The 14,296-nt window shown below is 37.5% G+C and overlaps 1 protein-coding gene across 7 annotated transcripts in view; it reads right to left on the reverse strand.

The window, feature by feature from the left end:
* Window positions 1–14,296, reverse strand: part of COL25A1 (collagen type XXV alpha 1 chain) — a 478,809-nt gene that overhangs the window by 11,255 nt on the left and 453,258 nt on the right. For 6 of the 7 annotated variants that reach the window (XM_036853780.1, XM_036853776.1, XM_036853781.1 and 3 more), the window contains 5 exons: window positions 13,309–13,344; window positions 11,650–11,703; window positions 6,126–6,179; window positions 4,620–4,646; window positions 3,597–3,650 (listed from right to left, as the gene is read on the reverse strand). In XM_036853780.1, coding sequence (XP_036709675.1) covers window positions 3,597–3,650; window positions 4,620–4,646; window positions 6,126–6,179; window positions 11,650–11,703; window positions 13,309–13,344 — 225 coding nt within the window. The remainder of the gene's footprint in view (window positions 1–3,596; window positions 3,651–4,619; window positions 4,647–6,125; window positions 6,180–11,649; window positions 11,704–13,308; window positions 13,345–14,296) is intronic. The other variant, XM_036853779.1, reaches the window with a different exon arrangement.

A 14,296-nucleotide genomic window follows, 5' to 3' on the forward strand; every position in this document is an offset into this window, starting at 1 on the left:
TCAGACATACCAACGGGCAGGGTGCATCTAATCCAGGAGCACCCTGTTCTCCTTTCTCCCCTTTAGGCCCCTTTTTGCCTTTCTTTCCCTTTTCCCCCTGTGGATACAAGGGTTTCAATAAGACAGGTTTTATTTGGGGGGGGGGGGGAGAGTAACGGTGATTCAAAAGATGGTTTAGCCAATAAAAGTCTGGAAGGGCATTTACCACTGTTTTCTGGTTTAGGTAAGGCATGATATTATGAAAAATAACAGACTTCTAGAGTGGCAGTGGATTCCGGGCAGTGATGTACAGGATTTTATTAAAAAGATTCAACAAGATGAAAGAAGAACTTGAAGGCTGACACATCAGAAAGGAGGATCAGTGCTGACTTAGACCCCAGTGCCGTGGTCCTTGTGAATGAGGTGTTCCCGCCACCGCTTTGGTGAAGATGACAGACACCGACTGTATTGAATCCAGTCAGTGGCAGTGAAGTTCAGAGACTTCACCCAATTTTCAGTACCTGCCAACTTGATTTTTTTCTAATCCTATAACAGATGAAAGCTACACTGAGCCAGAGGAAAAGGGAAAAATACTGGCAGCTTCTATCTTTTTGAAATGAATCCAACTTTCTGACATTATTTTTTGTAGTTGGTTCTCATTTAAACATATTCAGTGTGTTTAAAATACACTCTTTCTTTTAACATTCTTTTTAAGGAAACTAAAAGCAAATACTTTCCTTAGTAAGTCAGATAAACAAATTTTAAAAGTGCTAAGATTTCTCAGCAATGCCACTTGGAGAAACAGACTTGTTTATAAACTCAAAGATGTTCTTTAATTCACTGTTATTGGTCTCATGCCAGGTGTTCACAATGGTAAATGGGTTTCCAGCTTGCTCACAAGGTAACAAAAGCCAAAAAAACAAAAAAAAATTCTGTTCAAGAGAGGAAAAGCAGTATGGATTCAGTTGAGCTAATGCTAAAAATGAGGTAGGCAGGATAATTACGGAGTGGGAATGTAGCCATGGAAATTAGTATTTAGGAATCAAGGTAAAGGTTGTGGAAATCTGCATAGATCATAGGGATGGAGGAATTAAGAAAGGAGGCAAAAGGAGGAGAAGTAAGGAATGCACCTCAGCTGTTTCACATTAACATAAATATCTGCATATTTATAGACAAGAAGCTGGTGCAATACAGAATACAAAATACTATGCAATACATATTTAAATTAGTGTATTCATTCTGCAATCAGGATGGCAGATACAATAAGTCTGAATAATTTCAGAAGCGAAACAACATGAATATTCAAAGACATATACATAACAGATATAGATGAGATATGCACTCAAATTAATGCATTCTTTCTGTGTGAGTGAAAGCTCCACATTTATCTCCTGTGTGCCAAAAACATTGCATCAGAAGGCTCAGAATCAAAGCCATTTGGGTTTCTCTAATAGCGGGGAAAGACAGAACTTCTGTGTGGTTTAGTTGATCATGATCAAAAACAAAGACCCGAGATGCCAGGGTGAAATGAAATGAGAGCAGGTGTGATAAGAAGTAAGATGGGAGGAGCTTTCGGGAGTAAATTGCTTACTCGTGCAAGATGAATCAACATTCTTTCTCAGCAAGTAACATCATTGCCGTGATGTAAAATTGATTTAAACTTATTTGGGAGGGAGTGGACTCTTCTTCACATAGGCCTGACTGACACCAGATGTGTCGGGTATTATTAATTTTGGACTCAATTCATTTTTTGATTGGTTAATCAACTCAGATTAATCACTCAATGGAAAGTGTTGTCATATGAATGTTGACTATAACAGGCTCTGGGAATCGTTTTTCAGTAATATTTTAGTAAACCTCAAGCTTTATGGAAAACAGACACTATTTTACAGAGGATAATGTGTCAGTGTTATTATTAATCAGCATAGCTTTGTAACTATCTGTCTTTGTGGGTATGAACACATAAGGGCTCTTGCTAATTTTTGTCTCCCATGTCAAAGAATGATATACAAAAAGTATTCACATTTGTATCTAATTTCCCTAAATATAAAACTTCTAATTATGGAATCTGAAATATGGAAATATTTTTGTATGGGTGATTAACATTATTCTGAAGATTAAATTTGTAGCTTTAGGTTTTCATAAGTTATAATACCAGTAATTTCTTCTTTGTTTAAAAGATCATTAGAATGAATATCTTCATAATGGTGACATACTTTTGAGTGAATAAGGTTTTTGACTCATACAACCCATTCGGTAAATATAAAATAAATGCCTATAACCTTGAAAGCACGCAGAGACACCTTGGGCTAAAAGACTGCATGTACAATTTATCTCAAAACGCATATATTTTACAGTTAGAATTTACAATTCAGAATAAAAGAACTTTTTTTATGCCTCAGTTTCCTTGTCTATGAAATGGGGACAATAAAAGCACCAAACTTAGGGTGTTGTTATGAGGATTAAAAGACTTCTTTTATGTAAGGCTCTTGGAAAAACATAATAAGTGTTCAATAAATGTGACGATATTGACAATGATGATGGTGGTGCTTTCATATAACAACTCACATGAGCTTTCCTAGCAATGGGAAGCTAAGTAATGCCCAAGGAATACACAGCAGGCTTAATATCCTTTTTTTTTTTTGGCAACTCTCATTTGGCCTTGCTTTTCAACAGCTATGAACTTCACTGTTAAAGAGAATTTATAGGGTTTTGAAGATAGTGTGGTTAAGTAGAGTAGGACATAAATTAATCTGAGAAATAGAATTGGTTTAAATCTGAATTATGAAGGTACCATTTCAGCCACTTTAAGATTTTCATTATTCTATTGAGGTGCTGAGGTTTTAAAAACTTTTTTCCCTTTTTCAGCTGTGTCCAGTATAAAAAAACTATTCTTTGAAGAAGAAAAAGTGGTTTAAAAAAAATCCATAATCCACATTTTGCTTCCAGACATAAAACCATTTTGCTTGATATTGGGTCCTTATCCCCTGGAGCTGACGGTCTTGAGATAGGACCTAAATATCAATCTCATAACATACACCAATATCTTCACTTAAAAATACCTACAGCGTCCGAAGGCAACAAGTCCTGGTCCCTGCGTAATGGACTCATTGGGTTTATCGGGCATACGGCTTGCCTTCCACTTTCCAATCAAAAAAAAATCAAGATACAGGACATATCTTCTGTCTCTACTGGGAATGTTGTGAAGATAAATGAGATGTTGGCTTTACAGGGTTAGCTGAGCTCTGCCAGAAGACTGTTGCAGATTTGTGCTACTTAATTTTACTTAATGTCATAAATGCCTCCCCCCACCCCCATTTTCAAAAACCCCTGAAAACTTCATCTTTCAATTAATTGGTGTCAGGTAGTCCAAAGATTGTAGCCCAGATATCTGGGGATTATAATTCTTTTCTTCTGTGCTAACAGTGCCCTTATTTCTTGCAGTGTAGCCTTCTTTATTCCTCTGTGAAGATCTGTTTCCTCAGATCAGACATCAGAGTGTTTTTGGAGCACAGGATGGAGAAAGATTAGACGTATGAAAGAATCACACAGGTTGAACAGCAAAGCAGACAGAAGCAGAAAAATCAAACAGGCGCATGCTAGGCTGGAGAGGTCACCTTTTCCCCCTTTTCTCCTAGATCACCCTTCTCGCCTCGTGGACCAGGGAAACCCTATAGGATAAAAAGCAAACCAAAAAGATCTATTGGTATAACTGTGGCAACACCATATTGAAAAAAACCTTAAGAAATTCATGTTTCTGAACGCAAATATAAAGAAACATGGCATGCCCTCAAATCTCAAAACTTAGATGGGTAAAGTGGCACTTAGAAATAACAGTTTCCTAACATCTCAAGTATCTGTAAACAAAAGGTTTCTTGCTTTTTCTCCAAAGAAATGTATAGTGGAGAGAATATCAGGATCCTAGTTTGAATCCTGGCAAGTTCTCTGATTTGTGTGACTGCGGGCAAACTTTCTTCACCATTTTAGTCCTTTGACCATAAAACGAGGTTAATATCTATCAATACTACACATCTGCTGGTGTGACATTAAATGTGATGATATATATAAAGTACCAGAATGATGTCTGCACACAACTGGTGCCCAATAAAGAGTAACTACTATTACTTTTTGCTACTGCTATTATTCACATAATACAGGATGAGCAGTAATCATTTTAGGAGGGATTGACTTTTGACATTCTCTATTTTTATAGAATTATGTTACTATAAGATATATAGGGACCTTATGCTAAAAAGAAAAATACTGCATAATAGCTTTGAGAATAAACATACCATTCTCTAAGGGTAGCATGTGAAACATACTTCGATTTTATGCATATTTTAAAATAAGTAATTTAACCACTCATGTTGAGTGTCTCTAATTTGGGAAAGTATTTTGAAGTGCCTCTATCAACTGTCAGTTATTCATTTCATACTAGATAAGTATGCTTTTTGCTTTTATGTCTATCTCATGCCAACCCTAGTGGTGTATTTCATATTGCTGTCTACACGCACAGCAATATATGCTGTACGCATAACTATGTGCACAGAAAAAAATTAGAAGTATTCTTGCTGTTATTGATGATGGAGACCATCAGCATCTATTATAATGGGAAGATGTTTATTGTAGGTATTACTTACATCAAGACCAGGCTCTCCATCTTTCCCCTGCCAAAGAATCATAGTAGTTACATTAGTGTTCCTAAGTTTCATGAATAGGTTATTATTCTATTTAAGGCTGCCCGGACATACAACACTAGTATAAAAACAACTAATTCAGAAATGTGGAAAAGATTCTCTATTGATTAGTAACACAAATTTCTTTCACTAAATCAAGTGAAGTGACTGCTAATGTTGCAGGTAAGGGTCATGAAAATGTTTCATTATGTATCAGGTTAAATAGTCTGATATTTTGCTGAAGTTTAATGCTTGGTATTCAAGTTATCAATCTAAGAGTAAGTCAAACGCAAAAATACTGTTTAGTTGATTTAAAAACACACCAGCACTAACAGAATAAGCAAATCTATGCTACTTTAGTTTGACAACTTAGTAGTTAGCTCATAAGTGTGTAAAGAATGTGAAAACTGTTTATTGTTAAATACAATATTAATTTGGCTAGACGTACACCTTGTCTATAAATATTGCGGGTGTGAAGATCACAGCTTAAAAACTGTTTGTAAATTAAAAATCCCCTATTATAGAAGGAATAAATACTGCTGTGCAAGGATGATCAATTCAGCCCTGTGGAGCAGATTTTCAGGGCACTGACCAGGGTCACACAACAAATCCACCTAAAAGTTGCTGAGAAGTTGCTTTGATTCCACCAATTGGATTTCAAAATCTATTTCAAAATCAGCGTCTCTTTTAGCACTCAAGTAATCATGGTTTGAGCTTATTATTTCAATTCATAAAAACTAGAAAGTACAAGGTACGTGGAAAATACATAGGGGTTAAAAACCTTGAGACAACAGTATATGTTTCTACTGTAGTCCTACCCTACCCCATCAAATCATTTACAATTATCCCAAAGATAATATTCGGAAGCAAACCCGAGGCCCTCAATTTGAAGTGGGTGTAATTGAGAATTTTCAGAAGATAGCACACTATCAACCTTCTCTGTTCTGAAGATCACTTGTCATCACGGTAATTTAGAAAGGTCAGAAACATCAAAGTCATCGTAAACATCAATTTGAGAAATACCTTTTATTAGCAAGAGCAGTTTTTGTAAGTAATATATGAGAACAGATGAAGTCTGAAGAGAGTTTTTTAAATTAAGCTTCCACACCCACTTCTGGTACAATGACCTCCCAAGGAAGGGCCAATTATGGGTCTGGTCAGATGGCCCAGGGAGGGGTTATCTGACAGTCAAAAGCCCCCTTTCAGGTTAGCACTGCCCATCTCATGGACAACCTCTGATCCTCTCAATCTGGTGAAGCGTGTGGGTGTCTGTACGTGAGTGTAAGAATACGACACAAATATGACCTCTCTCTGAAGTACCCAGTTACACTGGCATTGAAGAGAATTAGTGGATTGTTCTTTGCTCCTCTGATGGGATTAGTCTCCCCACGAGGGGAGGGTTAACCACGCCAGGGACAGGTCATCTATACATGCTGAAGGGAAACACCATCGCGAGACAAAAGAACTCACGGGAAGACCATACGGCCCTCGGGGTCCCGGCTCTCCCATAGCTCCTTTTTCACCCTATAATGAAAGGTGAAAGTGCAAATCATAAACAAGCACCTATATTTACACACTTTCCCTGATGGCCTGCGGCTAAAGCCTCTATTTGAAGTATCATTCTATCAAAATTCCAAACAGTCAGGCTCTTTCAGGGCCACTGCCAGTGATACAGCAAAAGAAATCCATGTTAGCATATTTTACAGAATCACCTTTGAAAGAAGGACTGTCTGCCCAGCGGTGCAAAAGGACTTGCATATCTAGGGTGCGGTGCTTGGGTTTCTTTGGCCTTACTGTGAAATGTGTATTTGTTACTAATTATTTTAAGTTACTACTTTTTCAAAAATGTAATAAGAAAATTCTTTTTCCCCCTACCAAATGTCTCTTCAGCAAGCCCTTCCTCCTTGACTGCACCTGCCCTTACCTGAGCTGTATTTTACTTCACGGTGCTCATACACCAGGAGACATACCCACGTTATAACCTGTCTATTCTCTGCTGAGCCCCTCACTAGAATCTGCACATTAGGGTGCCAGGGCCCTGGCTTTTTTCCCTACTGCATGCCCACAGCTTATAATAGTGTCCGGCACATCAGTAAATATTTGCAGAATTCATGAATCAAGTCAAATCAATACAATCATGTATGTTTTGCTTCCTTTCTGAAAAAGAGGGTTTAAAAACTTTTATGCTTTCTACTCAGTGCCTGATAAGGTAGGAATTTACTACCTCGTCACTCTCTCTCCATGTACCTATTTAAGTAGCAGAGTTTGTCTCAGCTTAAATGATAATCTTTTTTTAAAATTTATTTTATTATACAGCATGTTCTTACTAGTTATCTATTTTATGCATATTAGTGTATATCTGTTAATCCCAATCTCCCAGTTCATCCCACCACCACCACCACCACGCCCCCGCCACTGTCCCCCCTTGGTGTCCATACGTTTGTTCTCTACATCTGTGTCTCTATTTCTGCCCTGCAAACCGGTTCATCTGTACCATTTTTCTAGGTTCCACATATATGTGCTAATATACGATATTTGTTTTTCTCTTTCTGACTTACTTCACTCTGTATGACAGCCTCTAGATCCATCCACGTCTCTACAAATGACCCAATTTCGTTCCTTTTTGTGGCTGAGTAATATTCCATGGTATTTATGTACCACATCTTCTTTATCCATTCATCTGTCGATGGGCATTTAGGTTGCTTCCATGACCTGGCTATTGTAAATAGTGCTGCAATGAACATTGGGGTGCATGTGTTTTTTGAACTATGGTTTTCTCTGGGTATATGCCCAGTAGTGGGATTGCTGGATCATATGGTAATTCTATTTTTAGTTTTTTAAGGAACCTCCATACTGTTCTCCATAGTGCCTGGCTGTATCAATTTACATTCCCACCAACAGTTCAAGAGGGTTCTCTTTTCTCCACACCCTCTCCAGCATTTGTTGTTTGTAGATTTTCTGATGATGCCCATTCTAACTGGTGTGAGGTGACACCTCATTGTAGTTTTGATTTGCATTTCTCTAATAATTAGTGATGTTGAGCAGCTTTTCATGTGCTTCTTGGCCATCTGTAAGTCTTCTTTGGAGAAATGTCTATTTAGGTCTTCTGCCCATTTTTGGATTGGGTTGTTTGTTTTTTAATATTGAGCTGCATGAGCTGTTTATATATTTTGGAGATTAATCCTTTGTTGGTTGATTCGTTAAACGATAATCTTGAATGCTTATAAAAAATAAGTGTAATTGGAGGTGGCCCAGGAATATGAAATGGTGATAATAAAAAAAGAGATGTCTGCATTTCAAGTAGTGTTTTCTTCTGCTGCCACCTCCAAAATGAAACTGTCAATATTTAATATGGAAACTTCAGGAGAATGACGATGTTTATGTGAGGGGCCAAAAGAAAATGTTACCTTCTTTTATCACACCCCTGAAGAAGTTTAATGGTAGCAAATCTCTTCCAGGGGTAAAAGGTCAAGTTCAGCTGATAACTGTGCATGCAGATCCAAGTATTACTCTGTGTTTCTCTACACTCCAAATTCCCATGTGAGCAAATTTCAAGTCACTGTCAACATTCTTCTTTAATTTAAACTTAGGGGTTGTTGGTGCTAATTAGCACTGTCACTTAGAGGCACATAGAGCATAGGGAAATTTTGGGGAATAAATATGATAAAAGCTTATTGCACTTTTACTCATTATTACTTTATGTTTATTACTGAAAGAGCAGGAATTGCATGCAGTAAAGTGGCCAGGCTTTGACATGAAACAGATTTAAATTTGAATTCCAGTTCTGGCACTGACTGGATGTGTGGTCTTGGGTAACTTTCTTAACCTTTCTGTGCCTGTGTTTCATTGGCTGTAAAATAAGAAGAGTAATACATATTCTGCAAGAATTTTCCTGAAGATTAAGTGTGATTACAAAATATGAAATTATATGTTGCCAAATAATATGTCCATAAAAAGAAGCTCTCATTATTATCGTACAGTTAGAGGTCTTGTTTTTAATGAAAAGGGCTTGGCAACCCAAAGAGCACTAATTCAAAATAAAGTTCTTTCAGTTTGATCTGGCAGTGTTATTTATGATTTTTTAAGTGGTGGTGGTGTTGGTAATGGTGTGTGTGTGTGCGTGCGTGTGTAAATGGGAGGTGGGGATTTAGAAGGAAGGTTCATGTAACCTGGAGTTGGTCTAATTCGTAAAAACTCAATGGATTAGAGTAGCTCTGGTTTGAAATATCTCCACAGATTATTTTGATATACCTACTCCCTTCTTCCTCCTCTGATTGAGTACTTCAGCTTTATTTTGTTTTTAAAATGAATATACCGTGGCTGATTTGAATTCAGCTGTCACTAAAGCTGTGGAGCTCCTCTTGCAGAATTGCCCACCCCAAATACTTACTTTAAGCTAACAATGACAATTCCATCTCACTCCCAGTGACTGCTTCAGAAGTGGACATATAACCCAATCCTGGTCAATGAAGTGTCAGGGGAAGTGGCTGGGAAGCTTTGGGGACGGTTTCCTCACAGCTAAGGAGGATACAGGAGAAGACAGTCCCTATGTTTGCTATCTGCCGATGCCTCGCCAGAGGGGAGGTCTGGAACCACTGCAACCAGCTTGCCTGTGGTCAGAAGACAAAGCCAGCTCTTGGAAAGTGCATAGAAGCAAAGCCTAGAGTTCCTCCTTTGACTATTTTGCCACACAAAACTATAAATTTCTTTATTGTTTAAGCCATTTTGAGTTGGGGTTCTGTCACTTGGAGCCAAAAGTAGCTTAATGGTTTCAGCTTGAAAACTTTTAGGAATGAAATATTAACACAGGGCCTTGAACGCGCAACATCTTTTCCTGGATTAATTCATTCCAAAAGAACTTGGAATCTCTCAAATGTAACACACTCTACGGAGTTCCTTAGTGGTTACAAGGCCAAGATGAAGAAATCAGCTGAAGGTAGGACGAGCAGGTGCTCTGAAGAGCTGACTACTAATGCTGCCGGTCATGTATTTGACAATTCTTGAATTAATACTGTCTGTCAAATGCCTCGTTTCTTTTAGGCTGGTCTCATGTCATTCAGGATCTTTAATTTGCATGTCTACACTGAGGAATTATTCTAGAATGAGCCCCTTTCTTGATTCCTGCCTCTTTAAAATTTGAAACTTTTTCAAGAGAGTCCAGATGGCACCTCCATCAATTAACTTTGAGAATCACACTCTAGTTTAGCACTTAGGGAGAGGGGCACTTGGAGAGAGTACTGATATCTGATCCAGTTAAGATAGTTAACATGCTGAGTAAATACAAGTGTAACACTTTACACTGCACACCATTTGACTTAAACTATGCCTTCACAAATTCTTAGCCATTTCATTTGCTCTCCTGGTGAATTCTACCCCAGCGCTGAGACCTGATACTCTTGTGACACCGTGGAGCTCTCGGAAGTAACAGCTGATTTACCAAACGGTAAACCCTCTTGAGTCCCAGGGCCTTCTGCCACTAGACTACTTGAGATTTGCTGCTCCATTTTTAGTCCATGTACTGGATTTCTTGACACAATGCTTGAATGCACCAGCAGCATGAGGCTCTGAGCTTTTAAATCTTTTTAATTAAGATGATCTTCGTAAGTCTTTGGTTTGACCTTAGAAATAAATTCAGATGATTTATTTCCTTTAGGACTCACCTCTTCCTAGAAGCATTCTTGGGTAAAGCCAGCCTTCCTCATCGCTGAATGCACAGCATGTACTATTTGTATTCACTTAGGCCTCATTATCTAGTTATTCCTTGCAGACATTTTTTTCCTCTGCAATTAGATTGTAAACTCTTCTAGATCACGGAAAATAGCTGCTTCCTTCACAGTACTGAGTAAATATATACAGTGTATTAATAAAAGGTTATAGGATGATGAATCAATTATTATTATGCAATTCATTAGAACAATTAGCAAAACAGACTTCATAAATGGGAGGGGAGCGTTTTCGTTTCACACTAGGAGTACATTGTGTTTTGTACATCTTAATGTGATAAATACTTACTGAATAAGTGAATTCACTTTATAGGACATGGAATTATGGGATGGGGATGTATGCCAAAGAAATCACTATGTGGCCCTCTATTTTAAAGCAAATTATCTGAGACTGATGAAACTCTATCTAGTTTTAAAAGACCACAAAGTTGCACAATGAATCATTCCAACATTTTGAAGTCTTCACCATTAGGATACTTTCTTTACATCCTATCCTGGATGGTGGGGAAATTGAGGACACAATTCTACTCAGATACAAAAAAACCTTCTAAGTTTTTCAAGGTGAGGAAAAGAAAAAGTGGAAGAAAAACAGAGAAAGAGGGAGAGAAGTTCCAGACAGATGACCAGCTGCTGATGCTGTAGTACATTTTTGTGTGTCAGATGTTTATCTTCCACTCTGAGTGTCTTTTTTCCTCCCAAAGATATGGAAACATGGCTTAGCAATAGAGAGGTTAGTGGAAGGTTTTTGTTTTATAATGCACTAAAATTATTTCCTTATGGTTAAAGAAAGGCTATTCTTTTGCTAAAAAAAAGAGCATGTGTAACTGTGCAGAGAATACTTAGGTTTCGTAATTTCCCTTTAGAAAAGTTATAACTTATTCTGAATGAATACAGTAGCTTTATATAAAAGATTATCAACCAGAATATGTAGTCCTGGAATTTTTAGACCTATTGACATTAACTTTCTGGATTAAGGCCAAATGAAGACATCTTCCTTAGGGGTTAAGAAGGAATGGTCTGAGCTATTTACTTTAGCTATGAAAATGTATGCATTGTTTTTTTGTTGTTGTTAAGGCAGGCATATTCTAATACTCTGTCATTCTCTCAGCATGAGGACTCTGAATAGAACTTAAGATGGCATCTATTTCCACTCACTATTAGATGGCCCTTTATTTCTTCTGGGAAATGAACAGCTCAGATCAACTAAAATGGAAAAGCCACACTCTGTGCTTTCCTTAGGTCACAGCTTAATAACCTCAGGAGCAACTTACTCTTTCTCCTTTGGGACCTGCAGGGCCATGGGGTCCCATAGGGCCATCTGTACCCTAAAAAAAGATAAAAATAATATAATATGAGACATATCCCAAGGGCTGTTAAGAAAAGCAGTTATAATTTACCCTGGACTTTTCCTGGGTGAATGATGCCTTAGAATGTCAGTAAGACAACACATCTCCTTTCAAACTGCTTTATGCTTGATTCTTTCAGGCCAGTAGTTTTCAAGAAACTCATGCAAAAGGGATGAATTATATAACTGCATATTTCAATGAAAGGCTCACACAAAATACTGTATATCATATTTAATTATGTGTTTCCTCCCTGACTAAATGGAACATCTTCACTTTGCCCCCAAAATCTTAAGAAAAAATTAATTGTTTTTGCTTCACATCACCTCTTCTTCACATCCATTCTCTGCCCCTACAGTTACCCCTACTCCTCTTGGCCACAAATGCTCTGAAGTCTTGTTTTCAGCTGTTTAAGAGGCTCGAATAGTTATACAAGTAAAAAAAAAAAACTTAAATAAATGAGAACAGTGTTTAACTGTTCAAACTTTCTTCAGTTCTGTTGGAAGCAGCAGGGGGCTTAGAAAGAAGGAATTATTCCTATAGGTTCTGTTGCAGTGGCTCAAGTCACTGGGCTTATAAGGCACAAACCAGGCAGCTGGATGATTTAATGGCATAATTGCCCTCTGGCCTCCTGGTTCAGGGTTAGGATTTCTGTGGCAGATGAGATAATACTTGGATGAATACAGGAACACTGAGGTCCGGTGAAAATGATGACTGCCTGAAACAGGTTTTTAGAATTGAAGAGCTTGGAATTCTTTTTGATTCTTAAAAATGTAGCAAGGACTTCAGGTATATTTGCTCATCTTCAGGAAGACTATGCCTAGATTTGCAATGAATTTATTATGATATTTGTAAACATAGAAACTATTCTAGCACAACTTTTTTAGTATTCCTATTTCTGTTTTACTATTCTTGTTTATTCTATGAGTCTTGTGATATGAAATAATTCAGGGTTTTAAACTCATTCTAATGTTGGTGAGTTATCAACATCAGTTTGATCTTTTTCTTACTGCCTGAACTCAAAGTTCATCTTCAGAAGACTTCTAAATATTGAGGACCTGTAGCTGAAATTTAAGAGATGGAGCTGTTAAGAACCATAGAAAAGAGACAAAATGACAGAAGACAGACAAGTCATTTCAATGAACCGAGATTTGAAAGTTAGTTCCAAAAAAGTTACACTTCTAATATGGACATAAACATAAAAGGAAAAGCAAGTTAAAATAAATTCCCATGATTTTGATTCCTTCAGAGGGCCCCTCCCATGGAATTGCAGGAAGTGTTCATTGGTTACGGAAAAATCTGTCTGGGATTCTACGACAACGAAGCCAATTAGATTGGTCATTCTTCCCACGTCACAAGTTATCCAGACTTGAACCCAGGCTTCAGAAAGATGTTCTGCAGTTTAGGCTGTACGACAAACAAGGCTGCAACCCAGGCTTTGTCTACCTTTCCCTCTTCTGCCACTATCTTTGTCCACTTTGTCCTGCTCCAGTCCTATGTACCCCTCATCATTTGATGGGAGTCTGTCCTGAAGCATAAAACTCCTAGCCACAAAACATGTTGGAGCAAGTTGAGGCGCTGACTCACCCGGGATCCTGGCTTTCCGTCTAAGCCAGATGCTCCCTGTGTGATTTGGTTGGTAGCAGGGTTGGTGGGTGTAACACGAATGACAAGAACAGAGATTAGTATGAGGTACTGATGAACAAATGTAACACTTCAACAACATAATACGCAGTCACAGGGTTCTGGGATGAATATCACATTGCTACAAATTGTTAGTTAAAAAAAAAAACCATGTGACAATAAACACCCCACAGATGATGGCATTTTTATGACATTTCCATTTGATAAATTCTTACTTAGAAATCAAGTGAATGAGGTTTATAAAGTGGGCTTTAAAATAGTTACCAGTAACAGTCTGGGTTGCTAATTTCCATATGAAATTAATTTTCTAAAGACTGTGCCATTCACAATATATTTCTTTTGGTTCTGAAAAAAAAATAATGGCCAATCTTCTAGGAAAGGGCTCATTATAATAATCAATCAAGTTAGAATTTCAGAGGAGAAGAAAACAGCTCTAGTTTTACTTGTTACAATAGCATTTATGAATAACAAATGCAGAATTTTAACATGTCAGGGTGACTGGATTTTACACAGACGATACTCATTGTTTTCTGGATTGTTCTTACTGTGTTCACATTAGTCACCACTAGAGGGACTTCTAGGAACAGGAAAAAGCCAGAAAAATTTCATGAGTCCAGAAAGAAATAACTGTCCCACACAACATTGTTCCTCAGCTCACTTCAAATAATCAAGCATCAAAGTCTGAATGGGAAATGCTTTAAAAATTGAATGTCGTTCTCAGGCAATGCATGCTTTTCTTTCCCTTCAACTCTAGGCTATGCATAACGTATGACTAAAAGACGACATTTTCAATGCTTGTTTCAATTATAAGCACAATTACTTTTTTGGTATGGCTTTTGTATCTCAGAACTCAAATGTTTATTTATAGTCCTTTAAAAATGTTGATTTGATCAAGGAGTATTTAAGAAAGACAATGCACTAGTTCTATACA

Source organism: Balaenoptera musculus, chromosome 5 (genome assembly GCF_009873245.2).
Source record: "Balaenoptera musculus isolate JJ_BM4_2016_0621 chromosome 5, mBalMus1.pri.v3, whole genome shotgun sequence".
Taxonomy (NCBI): Eukaryota; Metazoa; Chordata; class Mammalia; order Artiodactyla; family Balaenopteridae; genus Balaenoptera; species Balaenoptera musculus.